Source organism: Mauremys mutica, chromosome 14 (assembly GCF_020497125.1).
Source record: "Mauremys mutica isolate MM-2020 ecotype Southern chromosome 14, ASM2049712v1, whole genome shotgun sequence".
Taxonomy (NCBI): Eukaryota; Metazoa; Chordata; order Testudines; family Geoemydidae; genus Mauremys; species Mauremys mutica.
The window spans coordinates 12,374,327-12,394,847 of NC_059085.1; the positions used below are offsets into that span (position 1 = coordinate 12,374,327).

The 20,521-nt window shown below is 43.3% G+C and overlaps 1 protein-coding gene across 3 annotated transcripts in view; it reads right to left on the reverse strand.

Moving 5' to 3' along the window:
* Positions 1-20,521, reverse strand: part of GNAO1 (G protein subunit alpha o1) — a 310,405-nt gene that overhangs the window by 207,540 nt on the left and 82,344 nt on the right. For all 3 annotated transcript variants that reach the window (XM_044987312.1, XM_044987311.1, XM_044987310.1), the window contains exon 3: positions 5,631-5,772. In XM_044987312.1, the coding sequence (XP_044843247.1) occupies positions 5,631-5,772 (142 nt within the window). The remainder of the gene's footprint in view (positions 1-5,630; positions 5,773-20,521) is intronic.

A 20,521-nucleotide genomic window follows, 5' to 3' on the forward strand; every position in this document is an offset into this window, starting at 1 on the left:
GCTCCATTTCATGGGCATTAAAAACACTTGCTTAAACAGCCTCTTAGGGAATCAGATAAGCCAAAGGCTAATTGGGCAATAACACGCATTTAAAGAATGTTTAAATATGTATTGACAGATTAGACTGTAGCATCTCCAGATATTTGGTCAATAACCTGCATTGTAAAGAAGTCACTTAGCTCACAGTGCACACTTCTAGGCTTAGACTATGTAAATATGCATTTTATACACCATCCTATAAGAACTCTGATGAAGATTTACAGTCCATTGTGCCAATGCAAACCTACTCAGTGAGGCTATTTTAGCCTGCACTCCTTTTTTGTGAAAATACCAATGAAGAAGAGGAAATCAAAACACCGAAAGAATTCCCTCAACCTTGTGAGAGTGCATGTATGGCTAAACATGCCTGCGAGTTTGGGTCACTAAAATTTATAAACTCATCCAGATTCTCTCAGTGTGGTTACAAATGTAGAGTTTCTACTGAGTGGGAGCACACTTCAAACGTGTTCTGAGGGCAGCACTGACCTGTACTGCAAGATATTTTTCATGACCAATAGCTCAGATTTTTAACCTTAGACTTAGTCTCTCCTCCCAAGCAAGAGCTGAAAACCAATCATCTGTCCATAATTATGGTCGATCCAAACATTTGCATTGATTTGTTTTTTCTTTAAATTACTAACTTTAGACTTCAGGATCCCTTACATAACCACACTGATCAGTGTGATTAAAAGGATGAGTTAAAGAGAAGGAGCGTTTTTCAGAGACGCTGGCACTTTGAAGGGCTGTCTAACCTGTAGGCCTACGTTTTATGGCCTGACTCTTACTTCGCTCTCCTGCCATGAATCCAGTTAGAAAGGTAATGACAAGAAATACACACATGTTCCCTCTGGGCCAACTACAGGTATTTGAGCAGAAATTTAGCCCTCAGTTACACTCATGCACTCTCTTTGAAATCAATTGTCACACACATGTGACCAAGGGCAGAATCTGGCCATCAATATCCCCAATCTATATAGTAAGATTCTAGGATTGTCACTCTGAAGCCTAGAACGTCTGAGTCAGTGTGAAGTGATGGAAACAGCTGCAGGCATGTGGAGAGCTCTTTTTGTTTAGAAGATCACCAGGTTTCATGGTCTGGTCCGGTCCAATTTTTAAGTTCTCAGCCATTTTGACTTTACAAACTACACCTGTGCAACAGCTTGGGCTTCCAGCTAAAGTAAAGGCTGTATCTATGCTGTGCCAACAGTCCTAGACCACTGTAACTCAACCAATCACCACACTTACTTTACAGCTAATCTGCATGTAACAGTCTCATTGGTTGTATGAGGGAGAGTGCACAGATGGTGGATTATTTGTCCCGGCTGCCACCATTCACCAGGTTCAATCATCACTGGAATTCACAGTCATTTATGTCCAATTTTTAATTTCTCTGCCATTTTTGGCTTTTTTTTACACACGACTCTGACAGCATGCACTTCCAATTACTACTAGTAGTAATAATGAACTACGGATGAGGAGAATCTGGAGAATCTATGAAAGAAAATTCTTCCTGCCAGTGGAGTCTTCTGTTTGGCCTCTAGTAACTTCAAAAATAAATGTGATGCATATAAATAAGAACAGCATCTGCAGCTAAGATAATTAAAATAACATCACAAGAGCCCTTCATCCTCATGCTTCAGGGCAAACACTGATCACCAGTTGAGGTCAGGATGAAATTTCCCTAGCAAGGTACTGTACATAATTATAGTACCTCAAGCTGTTGGTACCTTTTCTACTGAAGCATCTGGCATTAATCTTTTCAGAGACAGGCTGCTAATAAATAGATCTCTGATCTGGTATAGCACTTATTATATTCATCTTATGACTTTGACTGACAAAAGCTAAGGGATTCAGATATGATTCTTCTTCAAGACTTAGTATTTAGCCTAATAGAAGTGGCAGGGGTGAATATGAACAAGTGATCTTGTATCTCTGAAACCACCAATGAGTCTTACATCAACAACAAAACCCAAGATCATTCATCTCAGTCACACTTTATAAATGAAATAAGTTCTTTCGGGATGAAAATCTGTATATGTCAAGTTTCCATCTCTAAAGAACCCCAGGTGAAATTCACCCTGGTGCAGAGGGCCACCACAAGACATATCCACTGCTTCTTGTGACCTAACTGGGCGGCATAGGTCTTGCACGTACTAGTGAATATCACCCTAAAAGAACTGCATTCCAACCTGCCCTGTTATGGAATGATTTAAAATGGAAAAGCATTGCTTTAAAGGGATGAATTGTGTAGCTATAATACTGGTCAAATTGCCTGTTTAATGGCACCAAACCCTCTGTCTGCAGCACCTGTGCACTAATAAATTCAGGGAAACAGAACCTGTATAATATTTCTCCGTTTCTTGCAAGATCAAAATCAGTTATTATACCAATAATTTTTGCAAGGGGTAGCTAAGAGAAAGGAACAAACGGTAAGCAAAGGGCAGGAGAACTGGCTTCTACAATAGCCAGATCAGGAAGAATGAAGAAATATGAAAATCAGCTAAGAGAAAATGTAAGGATCCGTTATGAAATATCCCAGACCATGTTTCTCCTTGATCTTGTGCTTTTTATTAATAAACAGATAAGCTGCTGTCTGACCACAAGGCCTTTATTCTGATCTCACTTACACCTGTGTAAATCAGGAGTAACTCGAGGGAAGTCAATCCAGCCACCCCGAGTGAACCAGATCAGTGAGAATGGACTCAAGCCTGATTATTTGATCTTAGACTGCCTATCAATATCCTCTAGGCTAAAAGCCTTTGGCAGGTGCCCAGTCAATGGCAGATAGCCTTTCTCTCCGCAACAGACTTCAAAATAAACTTGAGACCTCTCTCCTGGAGCTAGTATGGAGAATTCCCAGAATTCCCACCAAGACCACAACATCCAGAAAGGAAGTAGAAATACCTGAAGGTCTACGGGACATTGGTAGCTTCATCACATGAAATGACTTCACCCTTTTTCTGCTCTTCACCAATAGTGGACTCCTGAGAACCTATCCTTGGGATTCTTCCATTTGACTAGACCCCCACCCCCAAATTTTTTTTATTAACCGCATTATTCTAATTCTATACACTTTCAATTATGAGTGGGGTCTTTTCATGATTATAATTGAAGGGGGAAAGAAGTCTGATATCTGTAAAAAATTTAAGTGTATCTCTGAAAGGGACATTGTCAAGCTAAAAATCATGAGCCAAAAGTTTCACCACTTAGTGTAAGCTCCCATATATAGTGCAGGAAGTGGAACAAGCACTGATTTGTAATCACCTATTTCTAACATGGGCTAATTTTCAACCTTCCTCTAGAGCATGAGGCAGAGGTCACTTGCCAGTATGAACTAGAGTAAATAGTGAATTCTCTGTATCTTCAAGTCTTTAAATCATGATATGAGGACTTCAGTAACTCAGCCAGTTATGGGTCTATTGCCTGTGATGTGCAGGAGATGCAATTAGATGATCATGATGGTCCCTTCTGGCCTTAAAGTCTATGAGTCTAATTGGTTTAAGAACAAGATTTTGTCGAAGCTGGATCCAAGAGCTGGTATTACACCAGATCACGCTTTGGCATAACCCATTGCTTCTCGGCATTGTGGAGCCAGGTTCTAAACTCACATGCCTGGTTGCTTATTTCCAAAATCCTGTGATGGGACATACACACGCTGTGTGTCAGAGGCATTGTTTTAAAAAATGTCTGTTCATTGACTTGTGTATAATGAAGATATGTACTAACAAAATTAGCGGGGTGTCACTGGTACATTGCGGGGTGTCCTCATGTTCAAAGAATATTTTATTATTTATGGGCCTGATCTAATTCCCAGAGACGTCAATGGGAGCCTTTCCAGTTACCTTAAGGTAGGGGAGGCAGTGTTCAAACCTTATTTCTATAGGGCCTGATCCTTAGAAGTCAAAGGGGTTTTTTGCTGAGTAAGGCCTGCCAAGATTTGGCTATTAGCTCAATGAAAAGTGGGGCATGCACCGAAAACAAAGAATCTCAAGCCCGAGGCTTCACCCCTGCCTCTGCATTTCTGTACACCCACCATGCAGACTGTGTGTTCAAACTGTGATTTTGTGGGGCTGAGTCCCTGCAGTTTAGAGGCTGTCTTTAAAAATTTGGCCCAGAATAGCAATGGGAGCGGAGTTAGCAACAATCCAAGCAAACCTCAGCTTCTCAGCACCACGACACTGTTTCTGTGAGGCAGGAAGAACATGAGGGGTGGTCCTCAAGTCCCTTTGGAGTAACAGGAATTCTCCACGGGAACAGTTGGCACCTTCTCTGCAGGAACAGGAACTGACATAACCTTTAATGCTATCCAAAGGTTTCAGGCAGCAATTTTTCATTAGTCATAGTCCTGATTACTGAGCTCCTCCATTAGTTGGTAAAGCCAGAGCCTTAGTGGAATGAGTTTAACCTCTGAGAATTAGGATTTCATGCATTAAAAAATTAAATTTTATATTTAAAGCCATCTGTCACAGACTATTTATCAGACATGGAGAATGATTTTTTCCCCTGTGCATAGGTTTTAGCAAAGACAAGCTATGTGCATTGGTTGGAGCTGAGTCACTGACTAATCAACAGATTAAAGTAGTCCGTTCAAAGCCATCATGTTGGTTCTCAAACTGCTCACAAGATCTCCAATGGTATATAATCCCTATGCTGTAAATCATGGTAGAAAGTATCACCAGGATTTAGTTTCCTTATGGAAAAACCAGCAACACTGACACCTCCTTGCTGTGGGCAAAGTGACATCGGGTCCAAATGACCCCAGAGCAGTAGAGGGCACACAGGTAAACAGACACGCCAATCCAAGTGAGAAGCTAAGCAGTGTGGATAGCAGTGGTAAGACTGCCAGAAGTGGAGTAGTTAATCTGAAATACTACAGTTGCTGCATGCCTCCACACAAACCTGATTCAGGGGGGAAAACCCTCATTCCAGAAGTTATTTCGCTTCCAAAGTGGATTGTTAATGCAGAATAAGAAACCAGATAATTAAAAAAAAGAATATTTTTTTGCAGAAACAAAGCTATTTACTCTGAAAAAACTAAAATTATTCTGAAAAAAACTTTCCCACGTAGACAAGGCCCAAGGAAGACACCTGAACATTAGCAGAACTTTCTCTGTGAAATATTTGATTTTTTTGCCTCAAGCAACTTTCCAATGGGTAGAAAATATCTACTGTACTGTTATCACGACTTTGTTTGCTCATATCTGTATTTTGGACCTTTGTAGGAGAATAGGAACCTTTTTTTTTTTGACCTGTAAAAGAGACCATGCACTGCCATATCCAGAGACAGCTGGGTTTTGTAATATGGAAGCGCCTATGGCCCCATTTTCATACTGTTTAGAGAGGCAGTTGTGCCCATAATTACCAAAATTGCACTTGCAAACCTATTTAGTTAGCCACTTGCACATGCAATTTGCACAAACTGATCAAATTAATCATGCAATTGCGTAACTAAAATGTCTGAAAATCTTCCCCTAGATGTGTTTGGGTTGTGCAAATATGCCTCTTCTCGTGCTATGTAATCTCTAGTTTTTCCTCCAAATCAGCTCTTTGCAAATAATTCAGTCCATCATTTCAACTGGATATTGACCTACCCTTCGCTCCTTATCACCGTATTCAATGCCCAAGGTATCCATGGCACGGACGATAGCTGCCAGGGACTGAATAGTGTTGCTATAGACCACAGGCTTGTACTGCTTCACATCTTCTCCGGAGAAACCATCTTCATGAATGATCCTACGTAAAAAGAAATGATAAAGACCTGAGACAAACGTCATTTGCATTGAAGCGTTAGAACAAAGTTGTTTAAAAATTGATTTAATAACTTGATTGGCCTAATTTACTTGGTATTTCTTTTACTAGACCAGTGTTTCCGATTAGCAGCACTTCAGGCTTTCGAGAGTGACATTCTAGTTTTCTTCTCGCTAGCTTCATGATGAGACCTCACACCGAGTCCCGGTTTACTGCTATTGTCTGCCTCCCATTTAATTGTACATACTTAAACCTGGAGTGGAGCTCGAACGGCTTCTTATTCCAATTGTATGACAGCAGCAGCCACTGGTAGCCTAGATGAGGTTTCAGGTCCTAATCCACCTCACAATGAGGTCTATGGAAATGTTTCCTTTGATTCCAATGGGAATTGGATCAGGCCTGTAGTCTGGCAGACAGCCACAAACACATCTATAATATAGCACTTACAACCCATTGGAATCGCCTGCTCAATATACAAGTTTATCATAAGGAGCTCTGCCATCTGCACACTCTAAGAAGAGCTAATAATCAGAGTTAGGTCACAAATTTCTCTTGACCCAAGACTGCACAGAAATTATACTTATGGCAATAAGAACAGGAGTCCTTGTGGCACCTTAGAGACTAACAAATTTATTTGGGCATAAGCTTTTGTGGGCTAAAACCCACTTCTCCGATGAAGAAACCCTGTGTAGCAGACCAAGACAAAGCGACTGAAATAAGGGTGGACCTTAGAGACTAACAAATTTATTTTGGCATAAGCTTTCGTGGGCTAAAACCCACTTCTCCAGTGAAGTGGGTTTTAGCCCATGAAAGCTTATGCCCAAATAAATTTGTTCGTCTCTAAGGTGCCACAAGGACTCCTCATTCTTTTTGCTGATACAGACTAACAGGGCTTCCACTCTGAAACTTATGGCAATGTATCAGTTCTGTGCCCTAGAAACCATTCATATGGCACTGAATGCACAGGTGTTCTATAGTCACATGTAACAGGTATTAGAACACCACTCCATATTCCAACTCAAACCAGAAAATATGACTTTATAGTCGTTAATATAAAACCATCACCATGGGATGATTTAGTTGGGTTTGGTCCTGCTTTGAGCAGGGGGTTGGACTAGATGACCTCCTGAGGTCCCTTCCAACCCTGAGATTCTATGATTCTATGATCCAGATCTATGCCATAGAGTTTTCTCTCACTAGCTTTAAACCGATGTAGCTTTATTTGCTTTAATGGAGCTACTCCTGGTTTTCTCCAGTGTTGGAAGATGATCAGGTCTATAGATTATATGCTAAACAACTGGTCTAAATCCAAGCATACGCCGGTCGTCTTTGTTTAGGCCATAGTAATAATTTAATAGAACCTTCACTGCTTACTCAGTTTGTATTCCCTCATTCATTAGTCTAGTTGCTAAAACAGACCCTAATCAGTGGGAGCTGCTGAGGTGAAGCAGTGGCTGGGGACTGTGAGGGGCCATGGGCCACGTTGCGCTCTACTGCAATAACTAAGAGGAAGAATAACAAAAACACCCATCAGGAATTGCCATTTGTCAGACTATGTAAACATACTGCAAGAGCCAAGGGGATGTTACTGCAAATGGCAGGTGGTGTCTGGACCTGCCACAGCACCAAGGGAATAAGACAAAAACAAATGTATCCGCAGAAAGGTCTGGCGTTAAGAAGAAAAGGAGAGAAAAAAACAACCTGCAAACCAATCAACACAGCCACTAACGTAAGAAATGGAGCCACCATCCAGACAGTGAAATGCTGCTAACGATGTCATTGGGGACACTATGACGCTTTGGGTAAGAGCTTGCACTGAGGACGGATGGCTCGTCGCCAAGCATGTGTGCCCTTTCTGTGTTCTTTAATGGTAATAAGTGTGACTCTTGGAGAAAGGATGGACTTTGCGCTCAGCTTGGTGAGGGTAGGGGAGGGGTGCGATTGAGGACTGAGCTCACCCTGGAGTGGGTAGAGGAGGGGTAGGATCGAGGACTGAGCTCACCCTGGAGTGGGTAGGGGAGGGGTGCGATTGAGGACTGAGCTCACCCTGGAGTGGGTAGAGGAGGGGTAGGATCGAGGACTGAGCTCACCCTGGAGTGGGTAGGGGAGGGGTGCGATTGAGGACTGAGCTCACCCTGGAGTGGGTAGAGGAGGGGTAGGATCGAGGACTGAGCTCACCCTGGAGTGGGTAGGGGAGGGGTGCGATTGAGGACTGGGCTCACCCTGGAGTGGGTAGGGGAGGGGTGGGATCGAGGACTGAGCTCACCCTGGAGTGGGTAGGGGAGGGGTGGGATCGAGGACTGAGCTCACCCTGGAGTGGGTAGGGGAGGGGTAGGATCGAGGACTGAGCTCACCCTGGAGTGGGTAGGGGAGGGGTGCGATTGAGGACTGAGCTCACCCTGGAGTGGGTAGGGGAGGGGTGCGATTGAGGACTGAGCTCACCCTGGAGTGGGTAGAGGAGGGGTAGGATCGAGGACTGAGCTCACCCTGGAGTGGGTAGGGGAGGGGTGGGATTGAGGACTGAGCCCTCCCTGACATTTTTGCAACCCTGAACAGATGACTTTCCAATGGAGCCTCATGCACTTACCACTCTGCACAGCCAGAGTTTTATATCCATGCATGCAAGCCAAGGCATTTCATACACAGAGCCAAACCCTGGGGCTGCTACGATGCCGTCGTACTGCTCTGGCAGAGCCGTGGGGCCATCCAATCAGTTTACCCATCCCGTTGCTGGACTCCTCAGGTGATGTACCGCTAGATACGTTGACTCTACTTTACCACCTGCATGCTGGGACAAGCCCCACGTCAGGCCATGGCTAGAGTCTGGGGACGCTAAGCTGCCAGAAAGGCCGCTTGGATCCGCTGGGGACTAATCAGAGCAGAGCTGAGGCTGCTGTGGTAGGCGGTAGGAACTGACCCAGCCCTTGGAGAGTCCCAACATTGGGAGGCGGGAAGGTGGCAGAAAGCCGCTTCTGCTCCCCATCTCCTGGCTCCGGTGCTAAACAGAGCTCACTTGGACCCACCCATTGGACTCATCTGTGGGTCCAAATATGAATTTGAGTGAGTGTGTGTGGACAGGGGGATGGGCACAAACACCGGTACATGCAAAACGGGTGAGGGCTATGTACGAGGCAGCTTGGAAAGCTTTGCAGGGTGCATGTGTGAGGGTTGAATGGCAGATGTACAGCCTGGGACATTCAATTTCGTTTGCTGAGCAGCAGTGCTGGCTGAAGAAACTCCTTGAATCTTTGTCAAACCAAATGGTTGTAAAGTCCCATGTTGCGATGTGTGTGTGTGTGTGTGTGTGTGTGACACTGGAGAGGATCTTGCCAGATGTATTCTGCAAACCACGCAGCTATATTTTAAACGGAGGGAGGGACAGGTCGTAGTAGATGTGGGGGAACGACTGCATCAAATGCTTTAATGACTTTTCATTTCTATTGTCATGGCTTTCTTGAATTAACACTTCCACTCACACAACCTGGTTTTATTTGGGGAGTGGAGCGGGGAGGTTCTTCTCCCCCCCCCATGGTTATAGAGCTGGAGACGCGGTAGGACTCTTAGTGACAGAATCACCATGCATTTAGCCCCTGCACTTCGGCAAGTGTCCAAAAGGTTGGTGAATCCTGATCCTCCCTTTGCACTAGCAGCAGAGGTGAAAGTAAGCCAGTCCGGTCCCGTACAGTGTACCGGCAAGAGCAGCATTGGCAGGGGGCAGCTTCCCCAGCCGGGCAATTTAAAAGAGTCCTGGGCTCCCGGCAGTGGCCCTTTAAATCACCGCCAGAGCTCCAGGACTCCCAGCTGCAGCTACAGCTACCATGGGGCTCCGGCGGTGATTTAAAGGGCCTGGGGTAGCAGCAGCGATTTAAAGCCCCCCCCTTTTGCCTGAAGTACCCCCCCCCGCCTGCTCAGGATCCCGGCCCTGCGTACCAGTAAGTCCCTTAAGTTACTTTCACCCCTGACTGAGAAGTGAAACTCCCTTGGGTCCCAGCTTGATTTACAGCAGTTGAGTCATTACTCAAAAGGGATGTGAGAAATTCACAAACTCCTGGGCGAAGTCCAGCAATTAGGACCATATTTGACATGAGTAAAGTGGAGGGTGACACAAATCAAGGACTCCTGTCACTAAGGTCTCTGCTCTTATTGTTGTGCAACTGATGTGCAGAGCTGACTTTCATTATATCCCCATAGCGCTTTTGGAGAAGCAAGTTCTTCCCTTCTAAAGTCTATGCTCTGGATGCTGGAAATTTGCAAACATGAGGGGGGGGGGCATTTTCCTGGCGAGGAAGGAGAAAGGAATTAAGGTTTTTCACTTGTTCAGGTGCCTTTATGGCACATGAGCCTCAATCCCTATATGTAGAACTGCTGTGATGCCAATTTCTACATTAATAAGGGGAACAGAACTACAGAGGCGCGTACTGTAATAATCCCTTCCTGGTCAATGTGTCTTTCCCCCCGAGAAGCAGCTTCAAGCAGGATTTAAAATGAACACCTCTAAGGTGAGCCACAAAAAAGCAAGTGCGACAATGCCTGTTTAATGTGTGTTAATTAAGACAGTGGCTTTCAATTCCAACATTTCACCATATAACTTAATAATAATAAAAAATCACAGCTTAACGATGCAGAGAATAAACAGAGAGGACCCGATTCTGATCTCACACCTGAGTAAATCCACTGAAAGCAACAAGAGGCGTGAATTCAGTCTCCATGCCCATCCAGTCCTCCATCTCGCTGCAAAACCTGCCATTGCTGATGATCTAATTAATACTAGTTTGGATTTACATAGCACCTTTATTCCAAGGCCCTTCAAGCCTTGCACAAATATTAATCATTAAACCTTGCAAAACTCTCGGAGGAAAGGGAGGAACCTGAAGTGCCTCACAAGAGAGACAGGGTCGTGTTCTGCTTTTCATGGTGTTGACACACGTCTGCTAGGGACTAGATTTACGCCAATCAGCAACGTTGCCAAGAAACACAGCTCAGGATATTGCTCTGTGCATCGGAATCAGACTGGGATTGTGCCACCTTAGTTCAGAACAGCATGTAAAGGAATGTAAACTAATTGCACATCACTACTTTGTTCCTGCTTTAGTTATTGGTGGAACAGCCACCGAGCAGGACCAGCTTTCATCACTGACATATACAGAGTCCAACATCTCACGGGTTCTGTTTGCAAAATAGCTGAGCCATATCTGTGGCATAACTGGGATAGGGTAGGGGATGAAGGCATCAGAGCTCAACAATAAAGTTGAGAAGTTATAATTGGTTTTTCAACACCTTTTAAGGCATAATAATATTGGGTCTGATTCTAAGCTCCCTCACTGGTTTACACTGGTGCACCTCCCTTTACTCCAGTGGAGTTACTACTCGTTTACACCAGCGTGAGAGGAGAATCAAGCTCACTTTGATTCATGTGGCAAAAAGTCCCACTTGAAAGTGGTAAGAGACTGGTGCCATCCACAATGGATGGTGGAGGGCTGGATCACTGATGTCCCGGAATGCTGTTCCTGTAGACAGGCTTCCTTCCAGAGTTGGAGGATGAGATAGGAAAACGTGCAGTTTGACAAGTACACCTGAGAAGCTAGAAAAACAGTTTAGACTCAAAATTTACAAGGAGACTCAATCCGGCCTCCAATTTTGCACCTACCAGTTGCAGACAAAATAACTGTGGGCACAAATTGTGGCAAATAGATGTCTGTCTACCTGAGCTGTGGATGCAATTAGAAAGTTAGATGTCTTGTTGCTATTATTTCTGCCCACAAAATTGTACCCACAATTGATTGTGGGTGCAAAATTGGAGGCTATTTAAAAAATGTGGCCCTTAGTCTCACTCACCAGATAGCAGTTTTACAGTGAATTACTGTACACGCCACATACTTCAGGTAAACCAAGCATTACCCCAAGCCCACTGCAGGGAAACCGAAGAGTACATTATAAAGCATAGCTTGTCTGGAAAGCCTTAATTATGACTGTGTAGATGCAAAGAGACCTTCAACAAGAAAAAGCCTGATCAGTAGAACGCTGGAGCAAAGCTTTGCTACTAAATCTTCATCCCTAAGTATTGCATAGCTGTAAAGGAAGATTTTAAGTCACATGCTGTTAAATAATTTGGAAGCAGAAATAATCACTAGGCCTAAACGTTGCAAACAGGGAACCAGACTCTAGCAAGGTGTCTGTAACACACAGTTACAGTTTACAGCATGCTCTGGTATCACAAATGAATTATTTCCAGGGGGCTGATTCCTGCAGTCTTTACTTATCTATTCACTCCAGTGGGAGTTTTGACTATGACCCAGGGAGTTAGAATACTATTTCCAGATAGCCCAGATCCGTAATTAAATATCCAGGTGCCAAAATCCTGCTTGGGGTTAATATCAGAATAGTGATTGTGTAAATATGGTTCCTCACCCATGCAATATTATGCACTTGCAGTAGGTCTTCAAGCCATAACCTGCTCTCTGCACTGACAAAATCTCTATTTATGATTTCAGTTAGCGCTGCAAAACCAGTACAGCTATGAGACAGTGAGCTGGATTCTATTTCCATCTGTGCACAATTAGCGAAATGATCAGCATAGTTCTGATCATGGAGTCCTTATTAGTGGAGATGATGTAGATCCAGCTGAGCCCTGTCTCTTTCAGGTGCCCGGCTGAGTTTGCTGCGTCGGGACCAAGTAATTTTACTCTCTCCATCCCTTACCCAATTCTGAGCTTCATTTCTTAAGTGCATATTCACCATTTAATTTGTATAATTAGTTGCTGATCTTGGACAGACATGACTAGAAAATCAATATTAAGGAGCAATGCATTTTCTCCTTTTAGAGATCTGTAGCCAATCTTTAAGATACAGGAATCATTATTCCCTTCTTCTATAGTAGCACATGGCTGCTGCCTGGGAAGAAGATGACTCCTATAAAATCTCTCTCTCTCTCTAAAGGTATGTTTACACTACCCACCAGGTCGGCAGGTAGCAATTGATCTATCAGGGATCGATTTATCGTGTGTGGGGTAGACATGATAAATCGATCCCTGATTGCTCTCCCATCGACTGCTAAACTCCAGCTCTGCGCGAGGCGGAAGCAAAGTCGACGGGGGAGCCGCGGCCATCAATCCTCCGCCATGAGGATGCAAAATAAGCAATTCTAAGTCAATCTAAGATATGTCGACTTCAGCTATGCTATTCTCGTAGCTGAAGTTGCATATCTTAGATCAATTTCCCCCCACCCCCAAGTGTAGACCAGGCCTAAATATCTCAAGAATTAAGCTCTGGGTGTGTCTAGAACGTATCTAGGATTTGCAGAACTAATTCTGTTGTTAAGAATTCCTCAAAATGAAGACCTGTCAGATGTGATCAATTACACGTCTATAAAACCTAGCACTGGGATGATCTACTTAGTAAAAAAAAAGAAATTGTTTATATACCATTCTCGGGCTCCTAGGGGTCAATTTGCAGTGCCCACAGATGGTTTTAATTTCAATCTTGTTCTTGAGCTCACCCAACTCTGAACACTTACTGGTCTGATTTTTATGTTGTCCCTGAAAAAAATGGCACTCTATCCATATGATTTGTTCCCAGTCAGACCCACACAAGCCAATCTCCTGACCAAGTTTTGCGCAGCTGATGGCATCCCCTGGCTTTGAGCGCTGGCATTGCTATAGCCAGGGAGGCTAGGAAATGCGATATGAGATTGCAATATGATACAGTGGCCAGAAGGCAACAGAATTCGGGGCTGAATGCCAGCTGTTTAGTATCAACAGATGAGCAGTAGAGCAAAAAGAAGCTGATCTCAAATATCAACAAGAGACACAAATCCGCTTCCTTTCGAATGAAAGGAAATCCATGCTGCAGTGCCCGACTCACACCTTTCCCTTCTTTAATCTTGAACCAGAGTTCATTCAAACAAGAGGAAGCATTGAAACCGGGTCAATTGGCCCATGAAAGCTAGCGGGAGCTAGGCTACCCCATTCTAGGAGTTCTGCAGCAGACAGAGACCTGGGGAACACACAGGTAGCTGCTGAGGGAGATGAAATAGTTCCAGATGAACAACTGGTGTCTGGAAAATCCCCAGGCTTCTGGTCTCTTTAGGACCCAGGATCTGGACCCTTGTAGTGTAGGGTGGGGCAGATCTCGCCTCTCAGCCATCCCTTCTGCCCTCCTTCCTAGAACTCAGGACAAGTTCTGGGAAGGAGTGCAGCCTATAACCTGCCTTTTCCCTCTTTATGGGGAGACACTAGAAGGAAGAGGGTGGCCTGCTGACCTCTCCTAGGTCAGGAAGAACAGAGCTGAATGGTTTTCACTCTGCCTCCAAACTGTGGAGGGGGAGCATTGGGAAAGCCACACCTCCAGCCGAGGCACCTGGGAAGAAGAGGACATTTTGTTAGGAAGGGTATTTTTCAGTTGTGGTTTAGATGAGAGGTTTTGCACCAGCCCAGGAACTGGGGAAGGGTAACGCTGACTTTAATTCTAGCCAGTGCTGTTAGTCTTGCCCTTAAAGTCAACTCTACCCTTCCCCAGGTCCAGAGGATCTGAGGGAACAACTCCCAGTGGGCCATTCCTAGCTGAGGATCTCTGCTGCAGCATTCCAACCATCCCTCCTTCCTGGGATGCTATTAGCATGTCCCCGGAGCTGGGTTGGTGTACTGGCTTTTTGTCACCTGGGAATACCCTTACGTCAAAGTTGCAAAAGCAGGCAGATTACAGGAGCCATGATCTGGCCCTATAATTTATCACATTTTAAATTCTGAAAGAAGAGCTTTGGAGAGTTTAGTGGGTCCCTCATGCTGAAATATATTATTTTCCTTTTGTTTGTTCAGCTGGACAATCAGAGCACTGGGAGAAGACAGTCTCTATCATTAGGAAAACAAGTCATTCCCAGGAAAGCATCAGAGAAAAACCTGTTGAGGGCTCTGATTGCTGAGATCCATGAGCCAGACAGTGAAATACACTGCATTGGTCTTCCGGAGAACACCGACAGGCCTTGATTGTTGGGATCGAACCTGGGACTTCCGAAGCTTAGTGCATGAGGCTGTACTGCATGAGCTAAAAGTCATATGGCTGTTATGGCTGTAGAGCAGACTCGTGAATCTCTAAGTGATCTTGGTGCCACTAGATGGGACAGAACACCACACCCAGGAGGTGTGTGGGTTACACAGAGTCTGTGTACTACCTTCTAAACTTTGTGTCTGCACCTGAAGAATTTGTGACCAAGTCTGCTCTCACACTACAGTAAACCAGCAGTCACTCCGATAAAGACAGTGGAGTTACAGCGGTGAAACACAAGATCAGAATCAGACCTTACTGGACTTGTAGCGGGGATTTGCAAACAAAAATACACATTTTCTCTGGCTCCAGAAAATGGCTGGACTACAGTAGATTTGAATCGCTTCATACCAGCCCTAGACTTGGCTTGCTGTATCTATAGTCATCAGCATGGATGTCCTTGCACTGATCTTCCTTACCATGCGTGAATCTCATTCTCATTGAATATTGCATGATTTGACCCAATATGCCCTGGTTTTCATGTTCAAATTCTGCATTTAGGCATTTCAAAGGGGCCTAAGGGAATTAGGTGCCATGCTCCCACTGACTACGTTTTGTTTGGATAGATCTATTTCAATTCAGTATTGAAATGGAGTTTCTGATTCACCTATAGCAATGGAGACGAAGGCAGAGGTAGCACATTCAGGCATTTGAAAGGTTAAGTTCATTCCATGTTCCACGGACTTTGTGTTGCCATTTAACGTTACATCAGACTTCTGATGCAATGTCAACAAATGATCAAAGTTGTTTTGAACACCTAGCACGCTTTCAACTTCAATAGATGCCGCAAGTCAAAACTGTCTCATCTGCTCACATCTTGAAACTGTCCTATTAGATCAGAGCTGAGCAGAATCTTCAATTCTCAAATGGCTGATGCTGAGCCTCGAGCAGTAGCATTTTCAGTTTTAGCAAGTTGGGGGAAAAAAAAGAGTGAAATAGTTAATGTTTTCCAAATTGTCGCTCTGACAACTCACCAACATTCTGGGAAATTTGGATTTTGCCAAAAACTATAACAAAATTTAACAGCCACATCTGACAGAATAGTTTATATCGATGCTCACCCCAACTAAACAGCAAGTGTGTCCTGCAATAGCGTCTACCAGTTACAAACAAGGAGGTAATCAGTTATGCAGACCAAGAATTGATTTATTCGGGAAGGTTTTGATTATTTATTCTGATTTTTTTAAAAAGATGGTTCTGAGGTAGTCAGAGAAGGAAACTGAAGGCATAGTTGGAAGGACTTTGACATGGGCAACACAAAGTCGCCTTGTTCCTGAACAAGTACAAAGGGTGATTTAATGCTTGCAAGAGAAAAGATGCTCCCAGTTGAATGCCTCGTTCAGACGCATCACACACACAGCCCGTTATGCCACGCAGATCTTGCAAACAGTGTGTCCAGGTTCCCAAAGAGGGAAAGAAAGAAAGTCAAGAATTGCTTGACACCATTATATTCGGCTCTGTTGGATGAGTACAGAACAATCTTAGTCCTCTGGGACTTATTCTTTGATTCAAATGACCATATACAGACCCCTTTCTGTACCAAGAGCACTGTAAGACTGTGGGGGAAAGAAGATGAGCCTTGTCCTTCCACAGAGCTGAAATGCTTTATCCATGTCCCGGTATCATATAATCTACAGAAGAAATTCTGAGATGTGTCACAAAGGAGCCAGGCAACACATCACACCAGATATTTAAATAACTATTTATTAAAATGCTCTGGATAAAGGTGAACTCTTTTTTTTCAAGATGCAGTATTTTCACCTCCTTTAACCTGAGAATTGCAAGCACCTTGACACTATGATTATGGAAGATTCTCTAACGTCACTCCAGTTTTTGTAAGTTGTATTATAACTTCCACTGAAATGCTGTCTGCTAGCCAATCTATTTATTGAATATCAGTGGTCCGTGCGTGTTGCAGATGCAGAAGTAAATGATGGAGACTATTTTTAGTCCTCTTTGATGATGGGCTGTGATGATGCTGCTTGACTGGTCAACACAGTGATATCATTAGGTCCTGTGTTTGAAGTAGAGGCATCAAAATTATTACTTTTTAATAAAAGCTAGTCTAAATGGTCCTATGTGGATTTCAAAGCTGGGAAGATATTTGTTTCCAGCACAACAATGAAAATGATACGGGTACTACAGATGATCAGTTTTGCTTTAGGATATACCCACTGATTAATAGTTTAGGAGTCATGCTCCTAAAATATTTCCACTGACTACATACTACTTGGGTGGCGAAACTCCAAGGCAACCTGCACTGGCTATCTAATGCTTGGACAGCCACATCTAAGACTCTACCATTTTATTTTACTATATGGTTTAGCAATTCTTCCTCTTCACTTGTTGATGTACATTTGATCATTGAAATCTTGTTGCAGCTTTTTCCCATGGTTCTCTAACACATTCATTCAGCCACTTATATATTTGGAAAACACATTGTCATTTAAAGATATATTGTTGCTATTTACGTCATTTTCAAGAAAATGGGTCAACTTCCTGTTTTTCCAGTTTTCCTGAAAGTATTTCTGGATTCTGATTCTGGCCAGCCCATGTGTGTGAGGGCACAAGGAACAGCATCTTACATACTGCAGTACAGGAAAGTGCGCATGGTGCTAGTGAAAATGTGCAGTGTGTGGATGCAAGTGAAAAGCAGTTCTTAGAGGTATCTGAAAATTCGATCATGATAGGTCTGGTCCTTGAAAGTAACCACAAAAGTCAAGGGGAGTTCAGCACCTTGAAGATTCACATCCTGTATTCTTAATGGTTCCTATTTGCTTCTTTTCATTCGATTTCTAATTACATTTAAATGCAAAGAAACCTCTTAATGGGCAGGTTCCTCTTCATCGCTCTACAGTAAAGGTGGAAAAGGAGTGGGGGAGTGTGATAGAAAAAAGCCATTTTAATTTTAAAAGACTTCTGAGCAATTAAGAAAATGCATTTCATTCACCAAGTGATTAGCAAAGTGCACTATGTGCTGAACGGAATGTGGAGAGATGAATGAAACAATCTGGTTGCTATGCACTAAACATTACTAGAGTACTTTAGCCAATCACCCAGTACCAACAAAATCTATATGCTCTGGATTATGTCGTTTTCATCTTACAATGGCACTAGCAACACTGGTGAAGGCCATTTCTTGGTAATCGATGGCTCAGCTGCAATCAGATCTTCCAATACCTCCCAGAAAGTCATACATTTTGAAGAAATGCTCAGTGCTTCAATTATTGCTTCCTTATAAAATAAATGGAATATTCAGCAACAATGAACATGAATTGATTGGCTAACTTTGGCCCTAGTTTATTGAAGCACTTAGTTTTAAGCCCCTAAGCGCATTCTTTTGTGTTTTGCTGAACGTGGGCCTAAATAAGTAGCTAACACCAAGTGGGAGGCGCTATTTCTTTAAATGCGTCCAGCTGATGACATAACGCATACAGTCCCCTCTCCTGCATGAGGAAAGATGAGGTTTCTTGGAGTGTTTGGGAGAGTGGCTATTTGTAGGGATCTAGACAAAGAGAATTTCATGAGATTTATAACTGAGCTTGGGTTACCTGTGGTCATTACTTCTTCCTAGACAGCTAATAATCCCCAGTTAATGCCCTGGGGCTTTAGCCGTTAATGATTAAATACACCTTCCCCTGGACCTTTTCGGGGGTTTTTGTATCAAGGAAAGTTAGGGACAGACTGTGGCGACTGGAGTTAGGTTTCGTTCAGTCTTGCAAATCTATGGGACAAACTAAATGTTCATGGATCAGCCCATTGACATTTAACGAGTCCCAAAGAAAGACAGGCCTGAATCCAGACCCCAGCTCCGCCCGTTCCTAAACTATCGAAAAGTTCAGATCACAGCCTAAACTTTGACCCTCATCCTGTGTTAGCTTTCAGCTAGACTGAACATGGGGCTGTGACGATGTCACGTGATCACATTACCATGGAATGTCTTGATGGTTTGTCAGTGCAAAAAAACCCCTCAACAAACCAAAACAATGGATCGAGGGCGGGGGTCCATTGCTTTGTCAAGGCCAAAAAAGGTCTGTTGTGGCACACAGTTCTTTAATGCATTTTAAGTTGTTTGTCAAGGGAAATTAGGAACATGGTCAAATATTCTTTATATTACAGTAAAATTTGTTTAAATCATTTAATTATATTTAACTCTTCATATAAAATCATTAAATAACCCCTATTCCATCACACTGATACACAGCGTGTTCAAATTAGAGGGCTCTTGCTCAGTAGTACATTGGCCAGACTGAGAGATCACTGGCCTTATTCTGTTCACACTTACGCCCTGATGGAGTAAAGCACCATAAACCTTTGTTTAATGTTAAGCACGTGCTGAAATCTGTTGACTTCAGTTGGATTTAAGCACATGCTTAAAGCTCTGATTCAGCAAAGAACCTAAGCACATGCTAAATTGTAAACATGAAAGTAATCCTAGCCCTATTCAGGAAATCACTTAAGAACATTAAGTCTCATTTACTTCAATGGAATGTAAGCAACATGCTTAAAGTTAAGCACATGCCTAAATGGTTTGGTGAATAGGGATGGACATAAACACTTGTTTAAAGTAAATTCTGATGTAGGGGCTGATCCCAAACCATTTGAGATCAGTGTTAGGCTTTCTACTGAGTTCAATGGACTTTGGATCAGACCTGTACAGTGATTCAATTGAGACTAGAATCAGACCCTGTGGCTTTTCAATTGAAACAAACTAAACAAAACACACCCATAAAAATCAGTGTTTGCCACACAAGTCACAAATGGCACAAGCATAGAGCCTCCGTCACGATACAGAGAGGGCTAACGTTTTGTCTTGTGGGTGGTAACCCTACAAAGCCACATAAAATGTAGCCAGGAGCTGCATCAGCAACAATCTACCAATGTATCTAGAACACAGACTGTGCGCCACAATTGTGATATGGACAAATGAAATGTCCACTATGGACTAGCCTGAGAAAACCAAGCTCATTTCAGGTTCAATAATGACTCTCAGAATAATGACTTCTATAGAGCTTGTTATCCCATGATGGCAAAGTGGGATACACATTTTTATAAATATGGAGACTAGTCTTGGCGCTGGATCCATTTTTAAGATTAGTAAACTGAGGCACTGGGTGCTTAATTATCAAAGATCACAGGGCAAATCCAGTAGGAAAACAGCGAACAAAAACCCTGGAGTCCTTGCACCTATTTCCTGCTCTGACCACTAGTTAATGCTCCCTCTCAGTCTGAGTCATGTGCTGTGGTGATAAGGTTAGAGCACAGAACCACTCACAGGTCTTTATAATATGATCTTTATCCCTCTTAAGATCCTACTGAACTAAGCTGGAATAGGCCATACATACATCAATCAAACTTCAGGGGGGCAGATCCTCACCTGGTGTTAATCCTCCGCTGAGGATCTGGCTTCTGATTTGTGACACTGGGTTTTCAAGTCAAGGTGTCCAACAGGCATGAGCAAGAGGCCATGTAGGTTTCCTACTATAAAGGAATTTCATTTATTACACCCAACTCTCCTGAACAAGTGATTCCTTAGCAAAAGCGAGAGATGGCCAGTGGTGTTCAGGTTTCAGAGTAGCAGCCGTGTTAGTCTGTATCCGCAAAAAGAACAGGAGTACTTGTGGCACCTTAAAGACTAACAAATTTATTGAAGCATGAGCTTTCGTGAGCTACAGTTCAGTAAGTGGAGCCCACT